The 16,846-nt window shown below is 40.7% G+C and overlaps 1 protein-coding gene across 6 annotated transcripts in view; it reads right to left on the bottom strand.

The window, feature by feature from the left end:
• The window catches only part of LOC134338189 (homeobox-containing protein 1-like), a 73,903-nt gene that overhangs the window by 36,336 nt on the left and 20,721 nt on the right, over nucleotides 1-16,846 (bottom strand). For all 6 annotated transcript variants that reach the window (XR_010016164.1, XM_063033831.1, XM_063033832.1 and 3 more), the window contains exons 2-7: nucleotides 13,290-13,372; nucleotides 10,558-11,014; nucleotides 10,061-10,146; nucleotides 6,818-6,928; nucleotides 3,129-3,276; nucleotides 352-434 (exon numbers count right to left, since the gene is read on the bottom strand). Coding sequence is in view for 5 of the 6 variants with exons in the window: in XM_063033831.1 (XP_062889901.1) it covers nucleotides 352-434; nucleotides 3,129-3,276; nucleotides 6,818-6,928; nucleotides 10,061-10,146; nucleotides 10,558-11,006 (877 nt within the window). In the remaining variant the exon portion in view is untranslated. The remainder of the gene's footprint in view (nucleotides 1-351; nucleotides 435-3,128; nucleotides 3,277-6,817; nucleotides 6,929-10,060; nucleotides 10,147-10,557; nucleotides 11,015-13,289; nucleotides 13,373-16,846) is intronic.

Below are 16,846 nucleotides of genomic sequence, written 5' to 3'. Positions count from 1 at the left end.
TGGGCCAAATGGCCTTATTCTGCTCCTATATCTTATAGCCTTATATAATACCTTCCAGAAATCTTAATACATCATTGCTATAACATTCTCCCCTCATACTGGGAAGAAGAATAATTCATTTGGAAATGTACAATGTATGAACTTTAAATATTATACAGGTAATTTCTAAAGTGTTCAACATAAGTTGCCATACCACTAATCAAATTTTCATAAATAAGACTTACTGCTGTGTATTTTAATGACGTTTGCAACACCTCATAAATTAAATTAGGCACTTCATGAATTTTTCTCACCGACTTCCTACTTTTTCAAAGTAACAGCAAATGATGAATGGCTGCAGATGCTGCTTACCTGGTTTTTGTATGACTGTATTGCAAGCATTTGCAATTTCCTCACGCTTTGCCTCATCAGGATACTGATTTTCACCAAAATAACTGTAAAGCATTGAAATGAAAAAGTACAATGATGCACTTTTTGAAGCAGGAGTATTTTAATTATGATGTTTAGACCACTGTAATTAAATCAGAGGAATATTGTAATGCTTTGTGACTCTTATGCAAAATTGGTTATGCAGTATCCGTAAACATACCCCTGCTGGATAAAGCTCAGGCTAGGTTCAGTGAGTCTCCAACTGCGAAGTAAATTGAGTTCTCAAGTGTTTTATTTCTGGTAAGAATTCTGAGGCACTATTTCTGCATTGTCAGAGGCAGCCATGACACTTTGACCAAAAGCACATGATCAACACACAACTAGTCAACAATCTGGTATGCACAGCGTGACTAGAAATCATCGCATAAAGTAAGTTCACAATTGACTGAGCTCTATCATGTCATCAGCTCATTCTGACCAGCCGTCATCCAGGAAGCAGCACTTCATGCTTTTATGTAAATAATGCAGCGTTCTGCTGAAAGGCATCAAACCTGAAAGCATTGGCTCCATTTCTCTCAACAGATGCTTTCTGGCACGCTGAGCGTTTCCAGTAATTTCTGTTTTTGTTTCAGATTTCCAATATCTGTGTTTTTTAAAATTCTTATCCTGTGTAAGTAAGCTTTAGTGTTTCACAAGCAGCACTCTGATCATTTATTTTAAAATAAAATAAAAAGAATCTACCTGGTCTACAAAGCAAAACACCAGTATTATTAACATATCATTATCACTGTCTACACTTTAGAACAATGGCAGCTGACAGCAGATTTAATTTATGTCTATAAAATTAAGAGGCAGTGACCAAGGAGGCCCTAATTTTCTAATCCGGAACAGTAATTTCTAGAGGACAAAGGCATAAGATTTTATCTAGAAAGACTGCAAAGGATTTAAGGAAATCATTTTTCACCCAGGATGGGGGGTACTTGAAAGGATGGTAGAGGAGGAAATCAATATCACACTTTGAAAAATAGATTTGAGTTGTCTTACATTGACACAATTTACAAAACTATAGATCTGAAGTCAGTAAGTGGAATTAACCAAAATAGAACCAAGAACATGACAAGCAAGAGAAAATCTACAGATGCTGGAAATCCAAAGCAACACACACAAAATGCTGAAGGAACTCAGCAGGTCAGGCAGCATCAATGGAAAAGAGTAAACAGTCGACTCTTCAGGGGTCTTTTCCATAGAAGCTGCCAGACCTTCCGAGTTCAGTCTGACCCTGACCTTTCCGGTTCAGTCTGACCCTGACCTTCCGGGTTCAGTCTGACCCTGACGTATCGAGTTCAGTCTGACCCTGACCCTCCCGGTTCAGTCTGACTCTGACCTTCCCGGTTCAGTCTGACCCTGACCTTCCGGGTTCAGTCTGACCCTGACGTATCGAGTTCAGTCTGACCCTGACCCTCCCGGTTCAGTCTGACTCTGACCTTCCCGGTTCAGTCTGACCCTGACATACTGGGTTCAGTCTGACCCTGACGTACTGGGTTCAGTCTGACCCTGACCTTCCCGGTTCAGTCTGACCCTGACCTTCCCGGTTCAGTCTGACCCTGATCTTCCGAGTTCAGTCTGACCCTGATGTACTGAGTTCAGTCTGACCCTGACCCTCTGGGTTCAGTCTGACCCTGACGTACTGGGTTCAGTCTGACCCTGACCCTCTGGGTTCAGTCTGACCCTGACCCTCTGGGTTCAGTCTGACCCTGACCTGCTGAGTTCCTCCAGCATGGAACATCATAGCAGTACAGGCCCTTCAGGCCACAATGTTGCACCAACCCGTTAATCCACTCCAAGATCAGCCTATCCCTTCCCTCCCACATAATCCTCCATTTATCTTTCATCCATGTGCCTATCCAAGTCTCTTAAATATCTCTAAAATCCATTTGTCAGGTGGCATAGACATGATGGGTATGAATTGCCTCATTTTAAGCTAGATTTCATGCTATTGAGACACAAGCAGCATTAAGCTATTACACTGGTAATTAGCAACCACATTAACATGACAAGTTGTAATTTCTCCTTATATTTTTAATCGCTTAGCTCTGCTCTCTCGTTGCACAATACCATAAATGGAGCAAACCCATTAATATCATTCATCTTTTGCTCTTCTTATGAAAATCCGTAAACACAACCAACCTTTATCACCTTACACTGCTGGGGCAGCAGGCTGAGGGTAGCAGACACCAACAGAATCAACAAACTCATTCATAAGGCCAGTGATGTTGTGGGGATGGAACTGGACTCTCTGACGGTGGTGTCTGAAAAGAGGATGCTGTCCAAGTTGCATGCCATCTTGGTCAATGTCTCCCATCCACTACATAATGTACTGGGTGGGCACAGGAGTACATTCAGCCAGAGACTCATTCCACCGAGATGCAGCACAGAGCGTCATAGGAAGTCATTCCTGCCTGTGGCCATCAAACTTTACAACTCCTCCCTTGGAGGGTCAGACACCCTGAGCCACTAGGCTGGTCCTGGACTTATTTCCTGGCATAATTTACATATTACTATTTAACTATTTACAGTTTTATTACTATTTATTATTTATGGTGCAACTGTAACGAAAACCAATTTCCCAAGGGATGACTATGTAAAAGTATGACTATGACTATGACATGGCTTGCTGGCCAGCAGTTGGAAACTTATTACTCTTCATCCAACTATAGGAAAACAAATCCAAAATAACTACTGCCCTTCCTCCTACCAACCTTTCCATGACAGACAGGCACTCTTTGCGCCAGGTAAATCTACTTCCTCTTCTGAGACGAAAGTTTCCAGTCACTGGACTGACGTTTGATCGCCACTCAGGATCTTCTGTTGTTGTGGTTGAAACTGGCCTCATACTTAAAGTAGCACCTTAGTGGAGAAAAAGAAACAGCTTTGATGGAGGGTTATATTTATGTTGATTTTGTTAAATTATTTCAAACATTGTCCTAATGACAGAAAATAATTGAGTTCTATATAATAGGGAAAATCGACAAAGCACAAAAAGGAGGGGTTCCCAGCTTTCTTTTAATGCCATGGACCAATACTATTAAGCAAAGGGTCCGTGGAAACCCTGCCACAGAGGAAGATGTAAAGCATAACTATCTATTCTCTCTATACCTACGACTGTGTGACTAGGCATGTCTCAAACGCCACCTATAAATTTGCCGATGGCACAGTTATTTTTAGCAGTATTTCAGATGTTGACGAGGAGGTGGACAGGAACGAGATATATCAGCTGGTTGAGTGGTGTCACAGCCATAACCTTGCACTCAACGTCAGTAAGATCAAGGAATTAATTGTGGTCTTCAGGAAGGGGAAGTTGAAGGAGCACACACGTCCTAATTGAGGGAGTAGGAGTGGAAAGAGTGAGCAGTTTCAGGTTACTGGGCATCAACATCTCTGAAGATCTATCCTGGGCCCAATATATTGATGCAGTTACAAAGAAGACATGACAACGGCTACATTCTGTTAGGAGTTGGAGGAGATTTGGTACGTTAACAAAGACACTCGCTAGTTTCTACAGATATACCATGGGGAGCATTCTAACTGGTTGCTTCATCGTCTGGTACGGAGGGGCCACTGCACAGATTCAGAAAAGCTGCAGAAAGTTGTAAACTCAGTCAGCTCCATCATGGGCACTACCCAGCATCCAGGACATCTTCAAAAGGCCATACCCCCATCACCCTTTTCTCATTGCTACCATTAAGGAGGAGGTACAGGAGCCTGACAACACATACTTAATGTTTCGGGAACAGCTTCTTCCCCTCCCCCATCAGAGTTATGAATGGACAATAAGCCCATGATTTTGATGCTGATTCAGATTCTAATAAACTATGGTTATAGAGAAACAAGCAACACACATCAAAATTGCTGGTGAACGCAGCAGGCCAGGCAGCATCTCTAGGAAGAGGTACAGTTGATGTTTCGGGCCGAGACCTTTCAGTCAGTCCTGACGAAGGGTCTCGGCCCGAAACGTCGACTGTACCTCTTCCTAGAGATGCTGCCCGGCCTGCTGTGTTCACCAGCAATTTTGATGTGTGTTGCTTGAAATTCCAGCATCTGCAGATTTCCTCGTGTTTGCGTTATAGAGAAACTAGTTATTGATGAAATGTTTGTCTCTGACAGTTTTCTTTTATCTATTAAAATACCATCTTACACTATGAAGCATGATATGATTATGTTTACATGTATTTGTATTGTAATGGAAGACAACATGATCTTTAGCTGGATACGGCTATTCTAAGTTTTGCTCTCTGTTACTGTGTTCTAATAGTCTGAGGGGAACACTGACCACCAGGGGGCCTTGAATCCAGTGCTACACATACAGTATATGGGTTACTTCTGCACATCTGCAGTCAAAATAAAGCAGCTTGAAGGACGAGGAGTCAGAAATAACTCCAATTCTCCAATCCTTCCCTGTTGGAATTTAGATACTAGTTGCGTTATTCTCATGTTCCTTAACAATTTAATGCAAGTATTTTCCTCCAACATAGAGCGCAGAATTGTTAAAGCAAGGGAAGAAGTCAAGTCTATATTAGAAAAGAACATCAATATCATCCCTAGGCTGTCTAGTATTAATGGGAAAGTTAATACCCAGCTTCTAGCTATATCCGGCTATTCCACCGGTGGTCCAACAGCTCTATCAGCATTGTCCCAATTTCAGCCCAGGAGATCCATCAGTATTGTCCCAAAGTTGGGTCAGAATTTCTGCCATGATCCTCAATGACAGCCTAGAGCAGGGCTTCCCATGCCATACCATTAAGCAAGGGTTCCGTGGACCTCAGGTTGGGAACCCCTGGCCTAGAAGTTCTCATAGCATTACCCTGATATTGGCTCTGTCACAGAAGCACACCAGCTGCTCGATAACCCGGCCTTAACTGTTGTCAGTGAGAAGATTAGAGGGGAAATGAATAGTATCTTCACTCAGAGGCAGGAGGAATCTGAAAATTACTGCCAAGACAGGCAGTAGAGTCAGAAAGCTTCATCCAACTGTTGTGGTGTACAGCTGAAAAGTTGTGACTCTCAAGGGCTACTTACTGCCCTGGTGCTGTGAAAGAGGACTGCTCTTTCAACTGGTACAGACACAGTGGGTCAAATGCTCTCCTTCTGTTTGGTAATTTTCTAAATTTAGTTCTCAAATGAGCACAAGTTCATTTATTCTTCCAGTCTATTAATTAGTTATGATAGGAAAAGAAGAAACGGAAGCATTTTTCCCTTCGACAGGTTTGTGGCTGATCTATATCACTGCCACTTTCCTGCATTATTCCCAGTTTGCTCACTTCCCTTCATGTTCAGAAACCCATTTGGAATAAACTCAGTTATTGAGTCTCCAAAGCTCTCCAGGATAAGGAATTCCAAGATTTACCATTCTCTGTCCCAATTTCCAGTTTCCCACCCTCTCACCCAATGAAGTTTCCTCATTGAATACAAGCCTGCTTGCCCCAATCTATCCTCATATAGCAAACTCATTCCCTGGAACCAATCTAGGGAATCTTCACTGATTTCCCTCCATTGAAAGCCCCGATATTTAGATAAGCAGAATAAGACGGACACAGATTTCCAGTGACTAATACACCCATCCTACGTAACTGCACAGATTTCTTTAGTACTGTACACAAATCCTCTGATTGCTTCAATGAATTGAATACAAGCAAATCTAATCTCCACAGAAAGTACAGGAGCCTCAGGACCCTCACCACCAGGTTCAGAAGCAGATATTACCCCTCAAGCATCAGGCTCCTGAACCAAAGGAGATAACTTCACTCGCCCCATCATGGAAGTTCCCACAACCTACGGACTTTCAAGGACTCTTCAGCTCATATTCTCAATATTTATTGCTTATTTATTTATTATCATTATTCTTTTTTTTGTATTTGCAGTTTGTTGCCTTTTGAACATCAGTTGTTTGTCCATCGTGTTGGGTGCTGCCTTCCATTGATTCTATTATGTTTCTTGGATTTATTGAGCATGCCCGCAAGAAAATGTATCTGATGGTTGCATATGGTGACATACATGCACTTTGATAGTAAATTTACTCAGAACTTTGGTTTAATTAGTTTATATATTTTAGCTTTCCCCCTTCCTGGATTGACCATGGCACAGTTTACTTTGAACTTTAAGCATCAACTTTGCCCAGTTTCTCATTGTTCAAAAAGATTTTTCTTACTTTTATTCTACATTTTACTCCTCCTGCCATATTCTTTCATATTTGTCCATCTTATATGTATCCTTTGAAGCTTCTTCATATCCTCATCCCTACTCTAAAATCCCACCTGACACTGTATCATCTCATTTCTTGTATTTGAAGCCCAAAAAGAAAAAAATTGGGAAAATCTCACTGATTCTCTTTTACATTACTTAACCATTACAGCAACAAATCCAGAGGATAATAAATCTGAATATAACCCACCTGGACTATTTTTTTCTAGAAGATACCACCGATAAAATGCCCTCTTCTTGGGTTCACTCATATCAAGACCCTGCTGCAATAGCCACTGAGATATATAACTTTGGCTAATACCTGCAAAAGAAAAACACAATTATTAGAGATTTTGAAATAAATACTTATTATTTCTGTTCAACACACAAAAATTCTGGAGGAAGTCAGCAGGTTAGGCAGCAACTATGTGTCCTGATGAAGGGTCTCGGGCAAAAGCTTCAACTGCTTATTTCTCTCCATAGATGCTACCAGACCTGCTGAGTTCCTCCAGCATTTTTTGTCTGTCGCTCTGGATTTCCAACATCTGCAGAACCTCTTGTGTTTCTGTCTTTATGTACAAGAGCAAAATCAAAGTTTTAGTCCCTCTTGTCCTTACTTACCACCCCACGAGCCTCTGCATCCAACATGTCACTCTCTGCAACTTCCGCCATCTCCAAAGGGATCCTACCACCAAACATATCTTTACCTCCCCACCCCCAATCGCTTTCCACAGGGATTACTTCCTCTGTAATTCCCTTGTCCATTCACCTTCTCCCCAACCTCTTTTCAGGGCCCCAAACAGTCTTTCCAGGTGAGGCAACACTTCACCTGTGGATCTGCCGGGGTGGTCTATTGTGTCCGATGCTCCTGATGCAGTCTCATTTACATTAGTGAGATCCGTCATAAATTGGGGTCCATTTCATCGAGCATCTCTGCTCCATCTGCCAAAGGTGGAGCTTCTCGGTGGTCAAACATTTTAATTCAAATTGCCGTTCCTGTTCCGACACGTCGGTCCACGGCCTCCTCTTGTGCCAAGGTGAGGCCACCCTCAGAGTGGAGGAGCAATGCTTTCATTTCCATAGATGCTGCCTGACCTGCTGTTCCTCCATCACTTTGCGTGTGTTGTTTTAGTCTTTGGCAAGTTTTTCAGTGTAAATTATATCTCATCAGTCAATAACTCACTCATGTCCCAAATTATTAAAAGCTTAGGATTCCAAACAACTTGGGTTAATGCTGAAAAATTGTCACACTATTACTTTTTCCAAAGTTGCCACCCAGACCTTTTAAACTTGTAACCAATATCTACCGCAATTATTTTGCTGCATTTTTTAAACCCAGATTTGTAATAATCTTGGGAATCCCCAAAACTATGAGTTCAGTGTAGTAAACAAGGGAAAAGTGCCAGGAGCACTATAAAATAATAGGGCAAAGGGAGGTGAAGAGGAACAGGAAAGACAGTGAATGCAATGGGCTGGGAAGAAGCAGAAGGTGATCATGATGTGAAAGTAAGGAGGAACTCTTAGAAATCCAAGCTGTATCAGAGTTATCAGAGTCAGAATCATTTTATTGCCAGTATGTGAAACGTCAGAATCAATTGTGGTTTGGTGCCAAACATAAAATACAGGAGAATACCATAAGACAACACAATAGATTCCAACAATTTACACGACAATAGTACAAACATCTAGTGAACGGTACACAGTGAACGGTAGGGGACTGTGCGTGTGGTGGAACAAAGGGATCTGGGAATATAGGTCCATAATTCATCTAAAGTGGTGTCACAGGTAGATAGGGTCGTAAAAAATGCTTTTAGCGTATTGGCCTTCATAAATCAAAATGTTGCGTACAGGAGATGGGATGTTATGTTGAAATTGCATAAGACACTGGTGAGGTCTAATTTGGAGCATTGTGTGCAGTTTTGGCCACCTACCGACAGGAAGGATGTAAATAAGTTTGAAAGAGTACAAAGAAAATTTACGAGGATGTTGCCAAGACTGGAGAACCTGAGTTATAAAGAAAGACTGAGTAATTAGGACTTTATTCCTTGGAACGTAGAAGATTGAGGGGAGGTTTGGTAGAGGTATACAAAATTATGAGGGGTATAGATAGGGTAAATGCAAGTAGGCTTTTTCCAGTGAGGTTGGGTGGGACTACAACTTGAGGTCATGGGTTAAGGGTAAAAAGTGAGAAGTTTAAGGGGAACATGAGGGGAAATTTCTTCACTCAGAGGTTCATGAGAGTGTGGAACAAGCTGCCAGTGCAAGTGATGCATGTGAGCTCAATTTCAACGTTTAAGAAAGTTTAGATAGGTACAGTACATGGATAGTAGGGGTATGGAGGGCTGTGGTCCCAGTGCAGGTCAGTGGGAGTAGGCATTTTAAATGGTTTGGCACAACCTAGACAGGGCGAAGGGGTCTATTCCTGTGCTGTACTTTTCTATGACTCTAATCAACAATTAGCAGAAAGGTCACATGCCCAAATGTCAATAACCAAATAAATGTGAACATATGAACAGATTAAATAATTATCAACAGAGGAAGGAGAGCAGGAAGGACCATTTAATGGATCTTGTACGGGGACAGTTAGGGCATTACACCTGAGTGAGTCTTGTTGAGAAGCTGGATAGCCAGAGGAAAGCTACATCACCAATTAGTGCATTGTCGGTCGCCGAGTCGGGACACTTGCAGAAGCAATACAGAGGTTTGTAAAATCAGAACAGCAAGCAGCCAGCCTCTCACTCGCGTTGCAGGAGCAACCTCTCTTCCCCTCTCTGGTGAGAGGGAGCCTGTCTGAGATAGCGAAGTGCTGGGTTATGGACTGTAGTTTTGATGGAGCCTGGATCAAAGTCTCTTTTGGGCTTTTGCTATTGCTTGCATGGTGGTGGGGATGGGGGGGGGTGCTTCTGCAGATGCAAGTGGGTGGAGGGGAGGGGGAAGGTCAATGGTTCTGCTTGTGCATGGAATGGGGAGAGGGGCTTTGGGTTTCTGAAGTTGCTATCATTCATTCTTTGGGGTTTCTTGTTTCGCGGATGTCTCAGTGAAGAGTAAGAATTTCAGGCTGTGTACTGTATACATTATGTGACATTAAACTGAACCATCTGAACTTCTAACAGGCTTCCCAACAAACAAGATTTCCTCATTTACTGAGAGAAAAAAAAATGGTGGGGAAATGTTCTGTGAAGCCATGCTAATATAACACTATCTTATATCTTTTTGGCAAAAGGAAAAAAATAAGAATGCTCAGTATAGTATTCTATTAATGTTCAGTATAGTATTCTATTAATGTAGTGTAATGCTCGGTATAGTAGTATTCTACTAACATGTGGTAAAATACCTCACTCCCACGACACGCAGTTTACTTATTTTAACGTTAAGTCCATCTCCAGAGGAGTATAATCACAATTAATACAAAACTCTTAAAAATAACTCATTTCATTAGCACTTTCTGTCTTACCTGTGACTTGCCCAACTACAGCCTGAGAAATCCTCCGATTGGCTAAAAACGCTTTGATTTCTTCTTTTACTGCATTGCTGTCTCTCCTGGAAAAAGAAACATGCTCTTGTTTTTAAAGTTTATTTATCTCCTATTGTTCCACAAAGTACCCCCCCCCCAACCCACTCCCCATTTAAGACAGCTCATCCCCACCTGGTTCCTTGCAGCTGGCAAACAAGCCGACGCTGGGCATGGCTTCCACTTAATACACTGCCACCATCAATGCTGCCCCTTCACTGGCCAACAAGTGGCGCACTGCGGACGACATCTCCTTTTCTTTTCTCTCTCCCTAAAATGGAAACACCTCTTTCTGCATTGCAATTCCTCTAAAATAGGCTAGCCAAGAAATAATAAAACTCAGACTAAGATCAATGGATACAACCCTATCCACAATCTATTGGCATCTGGGGTATTATGAGATTATGTCATTATTTGCAACAATTATTAAACCACATTACCTCATGTACTCCTCCACCTTCTCTTCCAAGTCTGCATCATCATCTCCTGTGTCAAAACTATAAGACCTCTGACTGCCACTGTTCTGGTACCGCGGAGATAGTGTCCCACTGGCAACAAGTCTCTCACTTGCTATGCTTTCCCGTCCAGTGTGGCTTGTATTGTAGGGTGGAGGTGATGTGTCATAGCTATTGCTAGGCGAGGGAGATTGAGCAATACTTTGAGTCTGTGTAGCAGCAGAAGCCGTCGAAGAGGATGCAGAAACATTGTTTCCATAGTTACTACTGTAGTTAGGCCGCCTAACAAACTTTTCACTTTGCTCCTGGTCAAGCCGCTCCATTGTTTCAAGTGCATGAATTATTTCGTGTTTAGTCATTCCTGATCGGCGCAGGCGTTGGAGGAGATCAATTTGTTCAATGGTGTATCGAGGCTCGTCATTGTAGTAAGACATGATGTCATCTACAGAGAAAAACGCAATTAGAAGATTAAAACATTTTTGACAAGAACAGGCCATTTGGCCCAACAAAGCTTGCTAAATTCTTATTTACATAGTGTGCTTTTAGATTTGAAAGTTTCTCAGGTACACAACTGGGTTGCATGTGTCCACAACCCGCCGTGTAAAGAAAAGCCTCCTGATGCGAGTCTGAAATCTCCGGTTAACCAGTCTCCACCTATGGCCCTGAGTCCTTGTTGATGGATTAATTCTGAAGTAGCAGCTGGCATCCACCTTACTTGTACCCCTAATGATTTTGAACACTTCTATCATGTCTCAGATCAGCGTTCAGTAGACAACAAGTCTGGGTCTGTCCGTAAACTGTATTATATTCAGACTTCTAACCAAGCATTTTCATTAATTTTAGCTTTGCTGTTTCTTAAATTGCTGACCTCTATTACACTCTGTACAATTTAACTCGAAACATTGGAAAACAGCCAATTACGCCATCAGCTCTTCAGCTTAATGACTCTTGTATGAGAATGAGAATACAGAACTTGTGCTTTGCCCAGCCAAAATCCAACGCAGAGATGGATGTTTACTTCAGGTTTGTCAGCTCCATGTTTCTCAAGCAGATACTGTGGATGTTGCAATTCTAAATGAAAACAGAAAATGCCGGAAGCCTTCAGCATCCGCAATAAGACCAATAGAGTTAGCAGCTGATCTCCCGGACTGATCTGCTAACACAACAGGAAAAAATTTGGGTAGTTTCCCAATTCCTTGTGCATGGACATTTACAGGCAGTTTGCAGAAGATATGAAAGTATACTACTAGTTTCAGAGAAGGTGAAGTGCAACGAGACAAAAAGGTACAAGGACCACAACAGGACTGAGAGATGAAGGGGTCTTTTTCTTTGCACAAGAGGTCTGTTTGAGAGTATTCTAACAGATCCAGTTTCCTTCCACATTCCAAAGACACACGAATTTGTGGGCAAATAGGTCACATGGGTGTAATCAGGTTTGTTGGGCCAGAAGGATTGTTATCATGCTGTAACTTTGATTAAGAATACATAAACAAATAAACAAACAAGCTGTGTGCTTGACTGCAGTACTCTGAGTGTGCATCAACAAGGATGCAATTACTGGCACACATCTAAGGAGCCATAAATACGGAATCAGGAAATGAGATAGGAGAGAGAGCAAATTACAGTGACTAACCGATCAGCAAAATATTACTTGACCACATTCCCCCTAAATAGACTTTCTTAACATGTTCCCTTGTCGTGATTTTAATTGGTTTTATACTCAAAATTGTTAGCCCAATTATTTTGTTTTTCCCTATCCATAAAAAAATGTTTCAATTAGTATTTGGGTTGTATAAAAGTCAAAGGTGAAGGTAATTTATTCCACCTGCGAATGATCCACCTTGCAGAGAAAAACAAGTTTCAAAGAGGTGTTATCTGCAATTCAGTAAATCCAGAGAAGTACAGTTAAATCCAGCTTTTTAAACTTATTTTACTTTTTCAACTTCAATTTCTAAGTGAATTGCACAAATGACCACAGACAAGGAACTTAAGTGACATGTATCTATGTTTCTATCTGCCTTCTCCAACTTGAATACTAACAGGATCTTTCTGTTAACACCTGCAGAACTATCTTCACTATAGATTGTACTCATTCTTACTCTAAAATACAACAAGAGTCAAAAACAGGCCCTTCAGCCCATCTAGTCCATGCCAAACTGTATGAAGTACTTAGCCCCATCAAACTGCACCTGGACCATAGCCCTCCATACCCTTCCTATCCATGTACTTATTCAAATTTCTCTTGAGTGTTGAAATTGGGCCTACATTCACCACCTGTGGTGGCAGCTCGTTCCACACTCCCACCACCCTCAGAGTGAAGAAGTTTTCCCTTAAACATTTCACCTTTCATCCATAACCCTTGACCTCTGGTTGTAGTCCCACCCAACCTCAGTGGAAACTTCCATTTTAACTCTAAATTATAAAACCGTAATTTTTTTAAAAAGACTAGCTTGAAATGACTACCATGTCACAATTTCAGGTATCTGTGACTACACCACACAGGTGAAATCTTTGTTCAGTCAGGATTGTAGCCACTTTTCTACACTGCAGCAGTCTATTACAGAGGAAGTGACTTTCCAAGCAACATCGCATTAGTGTTATTACATTCTCACAAGGTACAGTACGAGTGAACAAAATGAACAAACCACACAGCAGCCCTTGCTGAGGCATCACCCACTGTAGATGGTTCTGTTTAAAGCTGAAAATGGGTAACTAACCTGAAGTACAGGAGGTCCAGTCACTATAGCTCTCCACATTGGGCCTCCTTCACCGTTAAACTGCTTCAGTCTTCTTGCCCCTTCTTGTGCCACATGGAAATCCATGAAAAGGAAGAAAACAAAGTAAATCCTACTAACATTTTCTCAACCGGTTCACAAATCCAAATAATTGAGCCCTAGCCATAAACCCAAAGTATTCTCTCCTTGACACCAGTCAGTAGCTTTGAAACGTGACCAAATTTCAAGCAGCAGACCAACGCAAGTAACTTCAAGAGACTTACAGGTTTATGTTCCTTATATTGCTGTTGTGGGGAAAATCATTTCATTAGATCTACAATATAATCTCTATAAACTAATAAAAAAAAGTATGGTGATTATTGTTCATTATAGTTGTTGATACCATTGTTAAGTAGCTTTCTAATTTTTATCTGTATAAAATGTGGCATTGCCACTGTAACATAGAATAAACAAATTTTGAGACAAGATCAAGACAAATCTTTGTTAAAAAAATTGGTTTGGCCTCAATTGGAAGGATGCATCCATTTCTTAGCACCATGTTTTAGGAAAAACAAGAAGGATTTAGAATGATTCCAGGGATAAGGATCTTTGATTTGTGTGTAGACTAAAGGCAAAATAGTTCTCCTACGAACAAGTAGGTTGAAAGGGCTTCAGACAAAGAGAAACTTTTCCTGTTACCAAGAACCAAAGAATGAAGGTGAACGGCAAAAGCATCAAAAGTAACTTAAACATAAGAAATCTTGCAGATGCTTTAAATCCAAAGCAACACACAAAAAAAAGTGCTGGAGGAACTCAGCAGGTCAGGCAGCATCCAGTCAACATTTTGGGCAGAGACCCTCCTTCTTAAAACTTTTTTTGCAAAATGATCTGGAAAACACTAGTGTTGGAGGTGTAGTGCTAATGGAGATGGGTTGTGAGACGGACTTAAACACGGTATTCAAATAGCATTGGGGGGAAAATGTTATCAAGTTATGAAGAGACAACAGGAAAGGAGAACACTGGATTTCTCTTGTTAGAAAACAGCATGGATCTGATTGACCAAACAGCATCCCTGCATGTAGTAACTTCCTTGTCATTCTACAAACAGGTTCTTACTAACTTTATATCATCCATGCTAATTTCTTTCTACCTTGGCATTCATTTTCTTTCAGTTTTACACAAAATAAGACAAAAATTGACCTCAAGAATATATGAAATACATCAACTTTCCTTTCTAAATAAGCTACAAGGTCATAAATTTGTCACAGATGGTGCATTTCGTAGGTCGTCAAACAATTTCACAATTTTCTGCTTGCGGTTTTCAACTTGAATCTGTAAAATGTGTTAAAGAAATCCCAAGGTTACTACTTCTAAAGGCATGTGGGTGAAGTGATATGGCAGTAACAGTGTGGGTGGGGGCGGGGGGGGAATAACAACTGCATCTTAAAGCATTTGTTTTCAAGACTGTGACCACAATGCTAAAAATATAGGTCACCATCTCTGCTCCTTAACACTCACAACGGTCAGCAGACCAGATAACCTACTATTGGGTAATATTTGTGAACCATTTGGGTAAAGTGAGTCAGTTGAACAAAGGTTTGAGAAGTACTATCTTAAAGAAACCAGTTAGAGTGGCAGAAACTGGAGGAAAAATTGATCACTCATGAACACAATAGTGGACTTTTCAGAAGTAGTTGAAGGTCACTCCAGCACTTAGATAGGTCATTGTCGTAGTTGGTACACTTCCAAGATCACACTATTGTACTGGGCATTTCAGCGTGAAACATTTGAGACACTCCTGGTGTATAACTAAAAATCTGAGAGAGAAAGCCTTACTAAAGTCAGAATTAAGCATGATATTCAATAACTAACTACCATTTCATTTTTTAGGCATTTTCAAAGCCAACATTGGAAAACCAAATACACCCTTCTGTTCCTGACCATTAACCAAATCTAATGTACCTCAGTTATGACTGCCTCCCTAAACGAAGTACAAGCAGTGCCCAGGTTACAAGAGGGTTCTGTTCCCAACAACTATCTATAAGCCAAATTCTCTGTAAGTTGGACATGTTAACTTTCTGTTGTAATATTTGATTATACACTTGCTAGAGATCTTTTGCTTCATTGGATAACACTGGACAATAAAGATTTTGTTTCCTGAATACTTTTGAGTGTACCTTATGGATTTTGGGGTGCTGATCATGAAAATCACCATGAAATGTCCCAATCATGCACCATTTTTTTGGAAATACCTATATTTGTTATTTCAATTCATAATTCAAGTCAGAATAATTAATGCCACGATTAAGGAAGGCATTTTTGTTGGCCCACAAATCAAACAGGTAATCAATGACAAGCAATTCAAAGAACTTCTAGTGGGACTGGAGAAAATTGCATGGAAGGCATTGTTGAAAATTTTCTTGGCAACTACAGAGCACCAAACTATGTGCAGATGGTTGACAACATGCTTCAATCATACAAACCAATTAGACCTCTTCCCTGCAAATCGTGGCACTGTCAGTGACGTGCATGATGAAAGGTTTCACCATGACATTGTGGTCATGGTGAAACTGTATCAGGGCAACTGAAATCCATCAATGCTGGCTGATTATTGTTGGACATTTAAGCGAGAAGCCTCAGACACTGAGTACAAACAAAAATCATCAACAAAATATTTTTAGCTTAGTTGAACTATTGCAAAGCAGCAGCGCTGTTATGCAATTAATTGCATTATATTCAATAAAAGTTAATTTCTTGTTTCTCCAAATTCCTACATGATACAAGTAGTCTGAAATTATATTTACGTTCAACTTCATGTGTTCTACCATAAACAGAATATTTCTGAGGAAGCAACAACTTTCGAAAAAATTTGTTGTCCAGTGTAGTCACACTAACACTATCCTCAACTAATGGAATATAAACTGTATTCAGTTGTAAATAAATACCATCAAATATTTTATTATTAGTATTGCTAACTTGAAAAATATTTTTAAAATATAAGACTCCTAGCTGACATTGAATCCACAAGTGGCGGGCTGCTTGCTAATAACTAACATTGTAAATAAAGCTAGAAGTTGCGACATTTTTACAACTTGGGCATTGGAGTTCAGAGTTCAATTCTGAAGTCATCTGTAAGGAGTCTGTACGTCCTCCCCGTGGAATGTGTGGGTTTTTTTCTGGATCCTCTGATTTCCTTCCACAGTCTAAAGATGTACTGGTTAGTATGTTAATTGATTATTGTAAATTGTTCCTTAATTAGTCTAGGGCAGGGGTTCCCAACCTTTTTTTAAAATGCCATAGACCCCTATCATTGACCGAGAGGGTCGTGGACCCCAGGTTGGGAATATCTGGTCTAGGATTAAATCAGGGGTTGCTGGGTGGTGTGGCTCGAAGGTCCGGAAGGGCCTATTCTGCACTGTATCTCTAAATAAAACTTAATTTGATAAAATCTAAAGGTTTGCGTTTACAATTTAGCTGTAACTTTATTTATTTTTAAGTTTTACACTCACTAAATTCATGGTGTTGGACTATATGGGTCAAATGATCTCTTCCAGCACTAT

Source organism: Mobula hypostoma, chromosome 26 (assembly GCF_963921235.1).
Source record: "Mobula hypostoma chromosome 26, sMobHyp1.1, whole genome shotgun sequence".
Classification (NCBI taxonomy): Eukaryota; Metazoa; Chordata; class Chondrichthyes; order Myliobatiformes; family Myliobatidae; genus Mobula; species Mobula hypostoma.
The sequence above is the reverse complement of the archived record's forward strand: the minus strand, read 5'-3'. Positions and strand labels throughout refer to the sequence as shown.